Source organism: Limulus polyphemus, unplaced genomic scaffold (genome assembly GCF_000517525.1).
Source record: "Limulus polyphemus unplaced genomic scaffold, Limulus_polyphemus-2.1.2 Scaffold4488, whole genome shotgun sequence".
NCBI classification, from domain to species: domain Eukaryota; kingdom Metazoa; phylum Arthropoda; class Merostomata; order Xiphosura; family Limulidae; genus Limulus; species Limulus polyphemus.
In genome coordinates this window covers 3,219-16,804 of record NW_013670098.1, presented here as the reverse complement: position 1 = coordinate 16,804, position 13,586 = coordinate 3,219, and the positions used below count along the sequence as shown (strand labels likewise).

Below are 13,586 nucleotides of genomic sequence, written 5' to 3'. Positions count from 1 at the left end.
CAAGACGTGACGGCAACAATGTGTAATTGAATGGCGGACAGAGAGATAGAGTATTGTTGAGTCGAGCACGTGTAGACATTCGTTGTGAATTATAGCATTTGTTGTAGCGCGACTGTGGAAATTAAGTGTATTGCAAAGTTGTATTCAGAAAGAATAAACCAGTTTTATTTAAGAAAGGACTTGTATCGGTAAAGTTTCTTCGGAAAGAATTTTTACGGAAAATTAACTAACGACCGGGGGCATAACACTACTATAAATTGATGTTAAGATATAGCATTACATCAGTTTTTTTTCCTGTTTGACATAATTTCATTTTTATATGTTTATATTCAGTCATACTTGAGTTTATTTGTAAATTAGAGGATTGAAATAGTCATATGTTGAAGATCTAAGATGAACCTAGAAACCCTGTCAGATTATCTATAAAACTCATATAATTGTATTTTATATCATATTAAAAGAAAATTTATCAAAAATGTGTTTGAATTTTTTTGTTAACACAACAGTTTGAATATATTTCATAAAGTGTAACTAGAGTTTGTATTATTCATGCAGAACTTCGAGCTAAACAAGACGATACCTTGAAACTATGAGTAGTTGTATTATTAATAAACATCTGTGCATTCTATTAGTCTGTTAAAGCTGCATGTGTAGATCAATATTACAAGTAAAATTTGATTTAAGATAAATGTAAGGTAAATTCAAACAAGTAAAGTATTCCACTGAAGTGTAAAACATGCATAAATAAAATAATTCCTTTATTGTTTTAAGTCTCTAGTAGAAGAAGATGCATCTTTGCGGAATAAAATTCGGCTTGAACTTGAACCATTGATGAAACTTCACTTTCAAAGACTTGATAAAGCTTTTTTACCTGCTTTTACAACCATTTCTTGGAGCAGTTTGAATATTCAATCTTTTCTTCAACAAACTAGAGCTGTTCTACAGGACTTAAACTTGCTGAATGACAGGTGAAAGAAATATTTAGTGAAATAATATTTTATACATTTAACATTACTATGTGTATTTGAAAATGATATTAGTTATTGTTTGCTTTATGTTTTTAGTGACATTTTAATTTGATACTGTGTCATTTTCTGTCCTCCTCTCTTACTTAATCCTATTAGTCTATCGTTGAAAAATTCCTAGTCCAATGACTATAAGATGTAAAATATTAAAACAGATATTATACTGACATTAACTCCTCTTTACATTATGAAAAAACCTAAGCTATCTGTAGTAATTGTGTTATATTTTAAAAAGTACAATGAAAATAATGTAATATTACTACTGAAGCAGTCTTTTTTTAAGTGATGCATAAACCTTTTGTGAATATTGAGTTTGGTGGTTAGAAGCAATTCTAGGACTTCGTAAATTGAAGGAGGGGGAGGACACCAAGAAGCACATCCTAGCAGCCTTTTTTCTGCATTTGTGGACATCAAGAAGTATTATTTTAAGTCTATTTATAACATGTTAATAATTGTTAAAAGAACTGTTCCTGTCTTGTGGGAATTACTCAAAACCTTATTGAAATTAATCTTCAATTGCAAGCAATAGCAGCAACATTGATGGATTAACACTTTTGCAATCGGCTCATGCAACTTACGGAATGCTGTATCGAGAATTTCACTTGTAAAACAATACATAGTGTAGCTCTGAGATTTCATAACACGTCTGCTGATAAGACTGGTAAGATTTTGTTAAAGATCATAAGTATCTTGTACACAAAAAATGACTTTTTAATTTAGTGTTTTTATAAAATATGTTATGTATTGTAGATACTTGTCCTCAAACTCTTAATAAATGGAGTGTAAAGTGATTTTCATTTTAAGTATAAAAATACTTGTCTTCATCTTATAGTTTCATATTTCATTTCCATAACCTCTAGAATATCTTAAGTGAATATCGAAAGTTTTTTTAAGGTAAATGTTTATATTTTATTTTTAATTTTCTCTACTATATCACTAACTCAAGCTATTATCATTAGCATAAAATAAAATGATTAAAATTAGTAAATAGAAAAAAGTACATAGCTTTAAATTTTTGTAGAATATCCTTGAAGACCTTATTTTAGTTTCATTCGTAATTTCAGGTCTTTTCCTTTTTGCATATAGTTAATTTTTAATGTTTTATTTTCCTTTCTTGTCTTTTACCATTTGTTATTCATCTCGACACAAGCCAATGGTGCCCTTGGAGCATATTACAGTATCTTTAGCAGAAATGTGCAACCCTTCAGCAAAATGGTCATGCACCATGTTTTATCATGAGACTTGAGAACTGGTGCAAATTATGATTTGTATTTAAAAAATGTTTAAACCTTTCAATTATGCATTTTAAAACATAAATAACTAAAATAATTAAAATATAATAGTAAGACCTAAATACAATTTAAACTGTATCTCTAACTGTAACATATTTAGGTAAGAAACAACCATAAGTGCTATAGCCAATCAAGCAGCCAACAATATGTACTCCATGATGACAACTACCTGCCAATTTCAAAATAACCATTGTGGATTATAGCATAAAATTAGCTCTTTTTAATGACTATACAAGCATATGTGACCTCTATATGTAGGCTATAAAGCTCAAACAAAACAAATCTATTGAAGGTAGGTGTGCACCAATCAGAAGTTGACAAAATTTATTACTTGTTTCAATTGCATTCATACAGCAATCTATGAAATGTACATGCAATAGGTTAAGTAAATGTCTTATTGTCTAGACATACATCTACACAATGGCATTATATTATTTAAGATACATAGTGCCAAAATAGAGAATTTTCATAGCTTGTGGGTCACATGACAATACATCTGAAGTTTTAAGTAGTTTTTTAAAGGTTTCTTTTGAACTAAAGGACTTGAAACTTAGATGACGTAAAACTTTGAATCATAACAAATATTGTTAGTAAAGGTGTTTAGTTAAATTTTGAATATAACACAGTGATTTGAACAGAAAAGTGTTTAAAGAAGTACCCGATGTGAAAAGGTTAAAGTGTGTGTGTAGTGTCAGTTGTACTAAGATGGATAACTAATGGGGTACTAAGTTTTTCAAGGTAGCAGATACACTGATTTGGTTAGTTCAGTTACTGTACATGTACGTGTTTTATTAATTATGATTACCAAATTCTGTGCCATAAACCTAAGTGTGAGCACATGAAGAAGCACTGCTGTTCATTAAAGGGTGGGGGATTAAGGATTTTTTGAGTTCTCTTTGTAAAAATGGTACTATTTCCAATATAATATCTTACCTCCATATACAGAATAACTTTTTCTCCAACTTGTACCCCCCTCCATATGTGCAAGTTTTCGCTTACCACTAGTCTTAATACTTTCACCTATCCTCATGTTTTCATGTGAGGCAACTGCATGATAGCATGTGACAACCCTCCACCAATAGGAGCATGACACAACTTCCAGAACAGTTGATCCCTTTATGCAGCTGAGCCGAAAATCACTCCTTGATTGGTACTTGTGGTGTTAATATGTGATGCTTTGGAGCTCTCTGTTTGGACTTTTCTCCTTCCATTCTTAGTTGAAATGCATTTGGATTTTTATGATACTACTGCTACCACTGCTGTTTCTACTACAGTTAACCTTACTAAAAAAAAATACTACTACCATGGCTTCGGGTCCCCAATTGTGGGCAGGAGATGTTATTGCCTTGGTTCACTAGGAGTTGGCTACCTTCATGTGGGCTCTTGATTTGCCTGCAGATTATCCTTTCATACCTTGTTCAGAGGTACCTTAACATGAGGATTTTGAAAGCCTGTTTCCCATCACTTCCTGTGCTACATTGCTACACTTAGGCCTCTTCTTCCTTTCCTGGAGTTAATATATCAGGTATGTTACATTTTGTCAGTCTTTTTTTGTATACAACATTAGCCACACATGAGGGCATTTTTGCCTTCACTCCTTTTTCCCTCCCTTTTGTCACCTTTATTATCATTCTGATCCAGATTGCCACTTAGGTCCTCTCTGAGCTCTCTGCTGTTACGTGTCTCCCATTGCTCTCTTCCATGGTTCCAATTCCCATTTGTTCAATGGTACCATTTCCTTTCCTGTGATGCTTCTCCTGTTACCCTTAGAGGTTGAATTTGCATGGGTTATTTTCCCTGTCTCCTGATGATGTTTGCCTATTCCAAATCTCTTACCATGTCCCTGGCTGCTCTGCAGGTTACGATCTACCTCCCAACCTAATCTTCACAGTTTTTCTATCAATGGGTAGATGCTCTTTTTTTTCTTTACAGTTACATTTCTCACATATATGGATCCTGCTCAGTGACGATTGTTGCCTGACCAGGTATACTTATTCTTAAACCCACACTATACGACCATTCAGGTAAATAATGGGGTGTTCCACAAGACTGCTTGTAGGTTTTACCACACAGTGTCTTTGTCCTAAATATGTTTATTCCGAACTGTACACACATGGATTAACATGAGTAAATCAGAAGGGGATTGCTGTCCTTCCCTGCTGTTCCTTTGTTTGGCTGAATCAGGAATAGTCTGCTTTTCAAAATAGGGTTTTGTAATCACCCATTGTACTGTCTCCAGTGCTGCATTCCTCCAGACTCTCCAATGCATTATTTTCCTCCCTTTATCCTATGGAGTATGGGAGTCCTTACCACTTCCCAATGAGGTGATGGACCATTGAGGCTTCCTTCTGTGTGGGCCCGGCATAGCTAGGTGGTTAAGGTACTTCACTCGGAATCTGAGGGTCATGGATTCGAATCCCCATCCCACCAAACATGCTCACCCTTTCAGCTGGGGGGGTGTTGTACTGTGATGGTCAATCCCACTATTCATTGATAAAAGAGTAGCCCAAGAGATGGAAGTGGGTGATGATGACTTGTTATCTTACCTCTAGTCTTTCACTGCTAAACTATGGACAGATAGCCCTCGTGTAGCTTTGAGCAAAATTCAAACCAAATCCTCTTCAGTGTGCTCAATTCCACTTGGTTAAGAGCAGGGTGGTGGTGTTCTGCCAATGTAGATGGTGTATAGACACTCCTCCTACTGTGGACCTGATGTACTATTCCAGAAGCCACCTGGTTATGGACTGGATGATTTCTGCCAAAATGCAGCTCACCCCTACAACTGGGCACCCTCCTTCTTACCATTGCCCAGATGTTGATTCCCAGGGGATGTTGGTGTTGGTTGGAGCTGGACTAACCACATAAGTCATCATATGTGAGTGGCCCATGTACCATCCTTCTACTGCAGACTGGACAATTCCTTCCCAATGCTGCCTGGTTCTGGACTGGAGTTGAACTGCCACTTTGCTGTCTGCCTTCCTACTGTGTTTTGGATGTCAGTTCCTGGGGTGTACTAGTGTTGGTTGTGTTGGACATATGCACATGAGGATGTAGGTCCTTGGAATAGAAGATCTTTTTCCCTTCCATTTCCCTGATTAACTGTAGAGGACCCTTTTACTACCATGGGCCAGATATTTTTATCACAGTTCTGTTAGTATTGGTTGAGGTTAAACTCCCCTTTATGGTCTGTCTTACCCTAGCCTTTCTACAACAGGGGTCCCTTCATTTAATTTATGGGTTTCCTCCTATGTTTCCATACTTATTGTGACACACCATTTTCATGGGTGAAGAGTATACCTAGCTCTGAGTGGTGTGGTCTCCCATGGGTGGGCCTTAGATACTCTTTATTCATATACCCCATGGGCTTCCTTTGGGCACTTTCTAAAGGAGGGCTCATCTAGGTAATGTTACATTGGTCCCTCTACCAGGTCAGTGTGAGATCCTAGCTATTCTGTGAGAAGAGGTAAGATATCATATCAGATGTTAACATTTTCCTACAATGAGAAGGTATTTCTGATACATTTCCCACCCTTCTTCCCTACTTGATTCTTTCTTCTGAAAAACTGGCTTATGCTGGAGGGCCAAACTGGATTCTTCCTCATTATTTTATCATGTCTACGAACTGTGGAGGACTGTTTCAATCCTGTGTCTTGTTCATGTGGTATGATACTATGTGATTTTACATTTGTGTTCTAAGTGTTTCAGAGAATTTGCAAATGGTTATTCATTTTGTATTGGAGTTAGTGTTGTCAAAATGGCAGCTCCTATTCTCACTTATCATGAAGTTGTTCATTATGTATATGTACATTTATTCACATCTGCAGCAATTTCAGATTTTTTCTCACCAAGTCTATTACTATGTCATATCTCTTGCTGCAGTAGCTCAACTTTTTCTGGAAGATCTCTTTCAGGTTGGGATGTGGAGATTTCTGAAAACATTCACCAGGTGTCATATTTAGGTGACTCCTGTAGAGAAATTTTACCTTTCTCCTTTTGTGGTGGCATTGTTATTTTCATTGACTTCACTAAATTTAATAAAATGGATGCTTTTTGAATTTTATTTTTTTCCATAGAAAGAAGTGGATCCCTACTTGAGGCAGCAGTAGCCTTCTTGCACTTCTTTACTGCCTTTCAGGGATTAGTGTAGTGGAATACCTAGCACTGGGAGTAGGAATTGAAAATTCTGCTTATTCTTTGCTGTATTTGGATTGGACATTGCAAACCCATTGTGCTACTTTTTGTCTATAAAATATAAGTTGGTGTAACCTGTCGTGATTCCTTGTCATTGTTAGTTCTTAGCCATGGTTGTTTCAGAACACAGATTTCCATTTCAACTAGTAAGATGGCTGTTGTGGAATATGTATATATCTTTGTGTGGACATGTATATGGATTTGGTTCTTCCTACAAATCCAGTTTGTCTGAGTAATGGGTATTGAAAGAGTCCTTTCACGTCTGGTCATAAGTCACATGGTGTGTTGTTGTTGAACTAGCAGTAGCTCTTCCATAAATATTATGTAACTGGAACATCCTCAATAATTAGCATACTCATTGTTGTGAGGCTTTCAACAATGCCCAGTTCTCCTGGATATTAATATACCAGATCCTTTTTGCTATTTTCGTGATTTTTATTCACATAAAAAGAAAGCAACAATTTTATTCTTCCTGAGGAGTGACAGGATCCTCAGCATTCCTCTTTTCTTATGATTACTGTGGGGCAGCACTTCCTTTGGCTTGAATAAATACTACTCTTCTGCTTTCATCTTGATTTTAACAGATATCTGCAATATATTTCTCTTTTGTTAAGCTCAAAAGCTTGCTTATCTGATGATAAAAGAGATTTGCAGTCTAACTTTTTAAATTAACCCTACTGTTATTTTGCAAAGCATTTTCTCAGATAGATACCAATAGGTGTCTGTTAGAATTTGTCTTTGTAGTTTTGAAATTTTGTTACCATTTGATGATGGCAGGGTATTTTTGGTCCAGCCTTTCAAAATAACCATAACACATAGCCCCAAAAATATTTTATATGGTTAAGATCTTGGTAGGTAATTTTAAGACATTGCAATGATCTTGTTACTTTAAAATCAGGCTTGAATCTCACTTGCTTTTATGCATTGTGCATTACTATTCTGGAACACAACATTGGCCTGCAGACAAAGAATCTATGCCTTGGTCCCTACGTGTTAATATAGTTTCTCTTGATGTCTAAGATCACTCTGCTGTGAAGACACTTGAGAGATAGGTCCCATACATTAATTCTTCATAGCTGTTACTACAAGACAGTGGCTGTCAAATAGTTCACTTGCCATCACTTGATAATTGGACCAGTGAAGTGGGTATCATCTCTTCTCAAAATACATTATCAGTCTTAAAGATTCCTGATTGAGAAAAGGTTGCTGGGTATTCTTAGAAGTGTCTTGTGTTGCAAATATTCCATCTTTTCCAAAGTACTTACATTCATGAAGAGTATGCTACACAAACCTCACAAATGATGCACACTCTCAGATTGCCATATTGAACCCACAGAAGTCATTGTGAAATTGCAACAAAAATTATTTCTGGTATTTTTGAATGACCAGATTGAATACATTGAACTTATTGTGAGTTTTCTGCAAAGATGATTTCTAACATTTCATACAGTCCTAACACATGGATATTTGTCATGCTCTAACAGCAGTTCTGGCAGTCAACCTGAACATTTGTGTTGTGTTTCGACTACTGTATTTCTAAAGGATTGCTTTCCATAGTTTTTGAAGCATGTGATCTCTTCTTCCATACGGTCATTTAATTTAAAATGTTTTCAGCATCTGTCTTATCTTTTTCACAACCAGTCATTTTTGCTAAAATGTATCTACTTATATACTTTTTGAGTTCTCTTGTAAGTTATGCTTGGTTGACCATGTCATATGTTTGAAGGATGTCTGTATCTTTTTGTTAGTGCAGTGCATGTGCTTGTTTTTATTAACAGTAAGTTCTTGGGTTTTAGTGATACTCTAACCTCTAACTCAACACAATTAAGATCTGTGAAACTGCTTATGTATATATACACGCACACACACTGTAGATGTGTACATATATATTTCTGTTTGAAATATGAATAGAAAACTAGCAACTCAGACCATTGAGTGTCATAAAAATTTAATGGTGAATATTTTAAAATGTTGCTTAATGTTATACATTGTCTTTTTCAAATTAACAGAGCAAATAATCTGATTCAACATTGCATTAATGAACCATTCAAGGAGGTCAGTCAGGCAGTATTCTGTGAAATTCCAGATGGTCCCGTAACTTTGAATGATTTTCTTCAGAGAATTCAGGTAGTTACAAAATTAACAGATTTGTGGTTAGAAATACCTATATCGTTTGCATAGCCTTATTTTATCTTTATATGAAAAATAAATAACTCAGAAAAAAAGATGTAAGTATCAAATTGTTCAATATTTTGTAAGAATATTTTGAACAGAAATGTAATCTATAATAAGGTATAAATAATGTAATGATGTGTGAAAAATTTAAGCTTATAACTTATGCAGAAGTGTTGTTTATAAATATTAAAATGCATTACTAGTTCTGAATCACACAAAAACTACATATACAAAAAATGTATAATAAAAGAAATAAAAAATGCAATATTACTAACTAGTAATAAGTCAGATATAAACACATGCTCAGCTAAATAAAGCAAATGTATGAAAGGGGAAAACAAGAAAACCTAGTTTTCAGTGCAGTGACTTCTCTGAAGGTTTATGCAGTAAAGATCAAAGAACTATTGTGTTGTGAAATTGATGGAATATATATGTATATATAAATTTTATGAACTGCAGGCTTTTATCTTTTATTATAGCTTTAAGAAAATCATTGATGGTTTGAGTTGAAAAAAGTAGTATAATCTCACACCTGTTTCATATAGTTGCTGCTATAAGTAATGTCATGTTATAGGGATATAGATCTGTCCTACTGTGAACAAGCCACAGCACAACCCCTTCTGCCATCAGTTAGTACCACGGATCATAGTCATATTGGGGGCCAAATCAATATGACGGTCCACAGCAGCCTAGCAACTAAAGTCACATGGATGGAGTTGGGCACTGTGAGGAAGCCTAATAATGATGCTTGGACTGGTTCTATATCAATGCAGAGCCTGCCTCTGCAGCACCTTGATCGTGTCAGTTCTTGCTTTATCTGCCAGTCCAATTCTGTCTAAAAGGTGTAGACATGACCCAGCGATGAAACCTATGCAACCAACTTCTACTGGAAATATCCCACACTTCCAACTCTTCGCCTCTACTTCCTGTCTCAACTCTTCATACCTCTTATGCTCATAAGCCCACTCTATATTATATTCCCCTGACACTGTTAGTTCTGATATCAATACCGTCTTAGCACTTTGTGCCCACACAGCTATGTATGGCCATAGTCAGCTATGTCTGACCATAGTCTTGTGACAGCAATCTCTTACAGAAGAGTGAGACCCCTGCCTAGATCTACACGGACCTCCCAATCTCTTGCCTCTTTTAAAACACCAAATAATTCCTCTGGTGTTTTCCTAGTCTTACCACACTTTTAAATGAAGCCAATAAACCTGACTACTTTGGCTTTTCTCTCCCTACTGTTGATTTTCTCATATCTTTCCTTCATTATTCTTCCCAACACAGCTAAAACTTGATTATGCCACCACCTATATATTTGGAGTGCCATGGGACAACAAAATAATACATGCTTTAATGTACCAACAGCATGACAGCAGTTTGTCTCAGCCACATCCCATCTTTTCAGGTTAGCATTTGTTGTTAACTGATCATATACTGAACCAAACAGAATTTTACTTAGTGCTGATTCCATACTCCACATCATATTTCATGATATCTTTCACTACTCACTGTCTTTCCATTTCAATCACTCATCCTGCTGAAACTGTTGTGCTACCTGAGCTACTCTTCACTCCTCTTCCATCTCTCTTACCTCTTTACACACCATCTCCTTCCTTCCCTTGCCATCTTGCTCTGAATACCACTTAGAAGGCCTCCACCTTAATCCTTTCCAATCTTGTTGGATTGCTCCCAGAATCTCCTTAAACCTCAACCTACTGACTGCATTCTCAGCTGTATCTAAAACCTTCTATTTCCTACCTGTTAACACCTCCAGATGGTGTCCTCTCACCTCAACATTATTTGACACTGCCATCATCATGCCTAACCTTACCTTAGCAACTTTGAATTCCTCAATCAGAGAACAAGCTTAAATGATCTTGCATACAACCCATTTGTAACAAATAACCGAGGTACATTAAGCCACTTTCTTATATATTGGCTCACACAAGTTTCAGTCTTTTCCATTGTTGTTAGCCCAATCTTGTTCACCTGTAGTGGCTACATTATTCTTGGTAGTAGTCCAAACTGGAAGCCCTATACCCTTTACTTGCCTGCTAATCCACACCCTTCTATAGCTTTGAAATTTTCTTGCACTTGACACATCACCTCTCATCCTTTATATCTGCCAGTTAGTTTCATGTGGATTGTACCTGTTTGTTGTTGCTATAAGTAATTTCATGTTATAGGGATATGTAATAGTACAAAAATGGCTTACTCTCTTTTGCTGAGTGCAAATAAAATAAATATTAAACTTTAGAAGGCATTTCTTTTTTTGTAAATTATTAAAATTGAAAAATTCTAACTTATTTGTTACATGAGATGACTCATTCAGGAAACTATAACAGTTATTCCTGTGAATTGTAAGATAATTACATGTATATTTTTCCACTTTTATGATTGTACCTTGGCAAGTTCTTAAAGATCAAGTTAAAGTGAAACACATAATTTTAAATACAAACAGGATCTTTGTGCAACTAATACAGCTATCATCCAGAGTAAGAACCTTTCAGCTGAAGATGCTGCTAATGAACTGTTGCATCTCATGTTAAAAGATCTGATGGTGGACTCTAATGGAGGTAAAAAATAAGTTGTGCATTATAAATTATTCTTTAATGACAGTGTGGTTATTGTATCGATCATTTTGTCATAAGATTTATGTATAATAATAATCAGCATGAATCAAGAAAAGTGTTAAATTCATATGGAATATATTTAAAGATTCATGTGAATCATCATAGTTTATGTATACTCTGAATAATGGAGTATAATAATGGTATTCACTTTGAACACAAGGAATATGAAACAATATCTTAACAGTTGGACATGAATTATACTCAGATTTAAAAATTTCAGGCAAATATATATATTTAGTAAATTAGTTCTTCTTTCAGCTTTCAAAATATAAAATTTTATAATATTTTGTGAATTATATGGATCACCAGCTGCTCAATATATAGTTTACTATAAATGTGTGTATTATTAAATTGAGAAGGATGTATATTTTAATATAATAATATGATTTCAGTTTAGAAATAAAAATTTCACATGGACAGTTTTATTAATTTAATGAACACTTCTATAAAATGTTTCAACTGATTGCCTCCTTCTTAGGTCTGTAAGAAATGTACCTAGAAGAAAGGAATATAATAAGAGTGATGAATTTTGAATACATTTCTAAAAATTTTAAACTTTTGCCAGACTTGAGAAAGTTAAAAAGATTCCTGAAATAATGGATAATTAACACATTTTTTCTTCTTTCTTTTTTGTAGCAATTCAAATAGTAGACTCAATGAAAACTGATTATTCTGAAACTGGTGGAACAACTGTTAATCATAAAGAGAATGAATCTACTTCTTATGCAAGTGAGGAGATAAACCAGGAAGAAACAAAAGAGATAATTGGAAATGCGGCTATTGAACTGCTTACATTTTACAGTCAAAGTTTTATAGATGCTGTTACAAAAGCAGTAAGAAAGAATCTGGAAATTTTACGGCACAGCATTAGTGGCAATACACAAACAGGTAAGTAAGAAATAACTTTGTATGCTAAATGCACGTATGTAATGTTTTAGAAAATTTGCCTGTTTTCATAATAATTTTTATATTTGAATATGAACTAAGTACAACTACAAAATTGTAAAAGGTGTGTTGAATAAAATTACTTAGAAACAACCAGTATTTGAGTATAGTTATCTGTAAATTGCTAGTGATTGAGTAAAGTTATATAGGAAGATATCTGTATGTAAATAAATCAATTTAGAGAGTACCAATGCATGATTAAGTTGCCTGAAAACTACTAGTGGATGTGTGAAATTACCCAAAGACTGCAGTTTAGTGAATATAAGTGTCCAGTGACAATCATTTAATGACTAAATTTACTTGAAGACTATTATCAGCTATCAACATGTATGCCAAATTATTTAAGCATTACCTATTGATGAATGAATTTATGCTAAGACTAACAATGAATGCAAAATTATCGATAGATTACCATGTATGGATTAAATTATATGTTGACTACCTGACCATGGTTATGTGAAATTGTCTGGAAGTTATCAGGAATGAGTAAACCCTTCCACAGGCTGCAGTTGACGATATAATCATGCACATTATACTAATGGATATGTGTAGAATTATTCAGATATCACAAGTAGATCAGTAAAATATTTTAGAGACTACCAGTAGGTTATTAATATTATTCTAAGATTACACTTTGGTGACCAGAATTACATTGTATCTAAATAGAAATTATGTTGTATGTAAATAGGTGGCTCAAATTAGTTAAAAATTACAAGTAGATGGGAAAAATATAGCCACTGATTATGAATGAGTGAGTAAAGATATTGTATAATTACTAATATATGACTGTAGAATTATTTTGAAACTTTTGTGAATGATTAGAAGTATTTACATATACTTCATAGTATTTTAGAATTAGTAAAATACTTAATTCATTACTTTTCTTATTTTATAAAAACAACACTTGATTTTGCAGGTATTCCAGATTCTCCTTCAGTGCTTTTACTAGCTCCACCTGAGAGTAAATCCTCATCTAAAAAAAAAAGCAGTACATGTGCTTTGTTCAAGATCCAAGTCAGTTTGTGTATTCCTCATATTACAATTCATCCAAAACTTGAAGAAATTCAACAGGCAATCAACCAGACTGCAAACATTATAGTAACAACCACCAAAGGAATTGGGCGATGGAGTCCAACTCCACGCACAAAGGTAAATTAATGTGATATATCAGAAGTGTAACACACATTAAACTTGAATTAAATCTAAGTTACTGTGAAGCTTAATGTTGTTGTAGTGCAAGTTCTTACATAACTTAAAGTTTTTGAAATAGTAGAATACAGGAATCCCTCAATTAGTGCGGTTAATTAGTGTTTTTTAAA

General features: G+C 34.3%; 1 protein-coding gene across 1 annotated transcript in view; it reads left to right on the top strand.

Annotated features, from left to right (window-relative positions):
- The window catches only part of LOC106471237 (dynein heavy chain 5, axonemal-like), a 79,902-nt gene extending 66,467 nt beyond the window's left edge, over positions 1-13,435 (top strand). Inside the window, exons 16-20 of the mRNA XM_022399859.1 lie at positions 772-968; positions 8,518-8,635; positions 11,151-11,265; positions 11,959-12,210; positions 13,184-13,435. Of these exons, the coding sequence (XP_022255567.1) occupies positions 772-968; positions 8,518-8,635; positions 11,151-11,265; positions 11,959-12,210; positions 13,184-13,425 (924 nt within the window). The 3' untranslated portion in view covers positions 13,426-13,435. The remainder of the gene's footprint in view (positions 1-771; positions 969-8,517; positions 8,636-11,150; positions 11,266-11,958; positions 12,211-13,183) is intronic.
- The last annotated feature ends 151 nt before the right edge of the window (positions 13,436-13,586 follow it).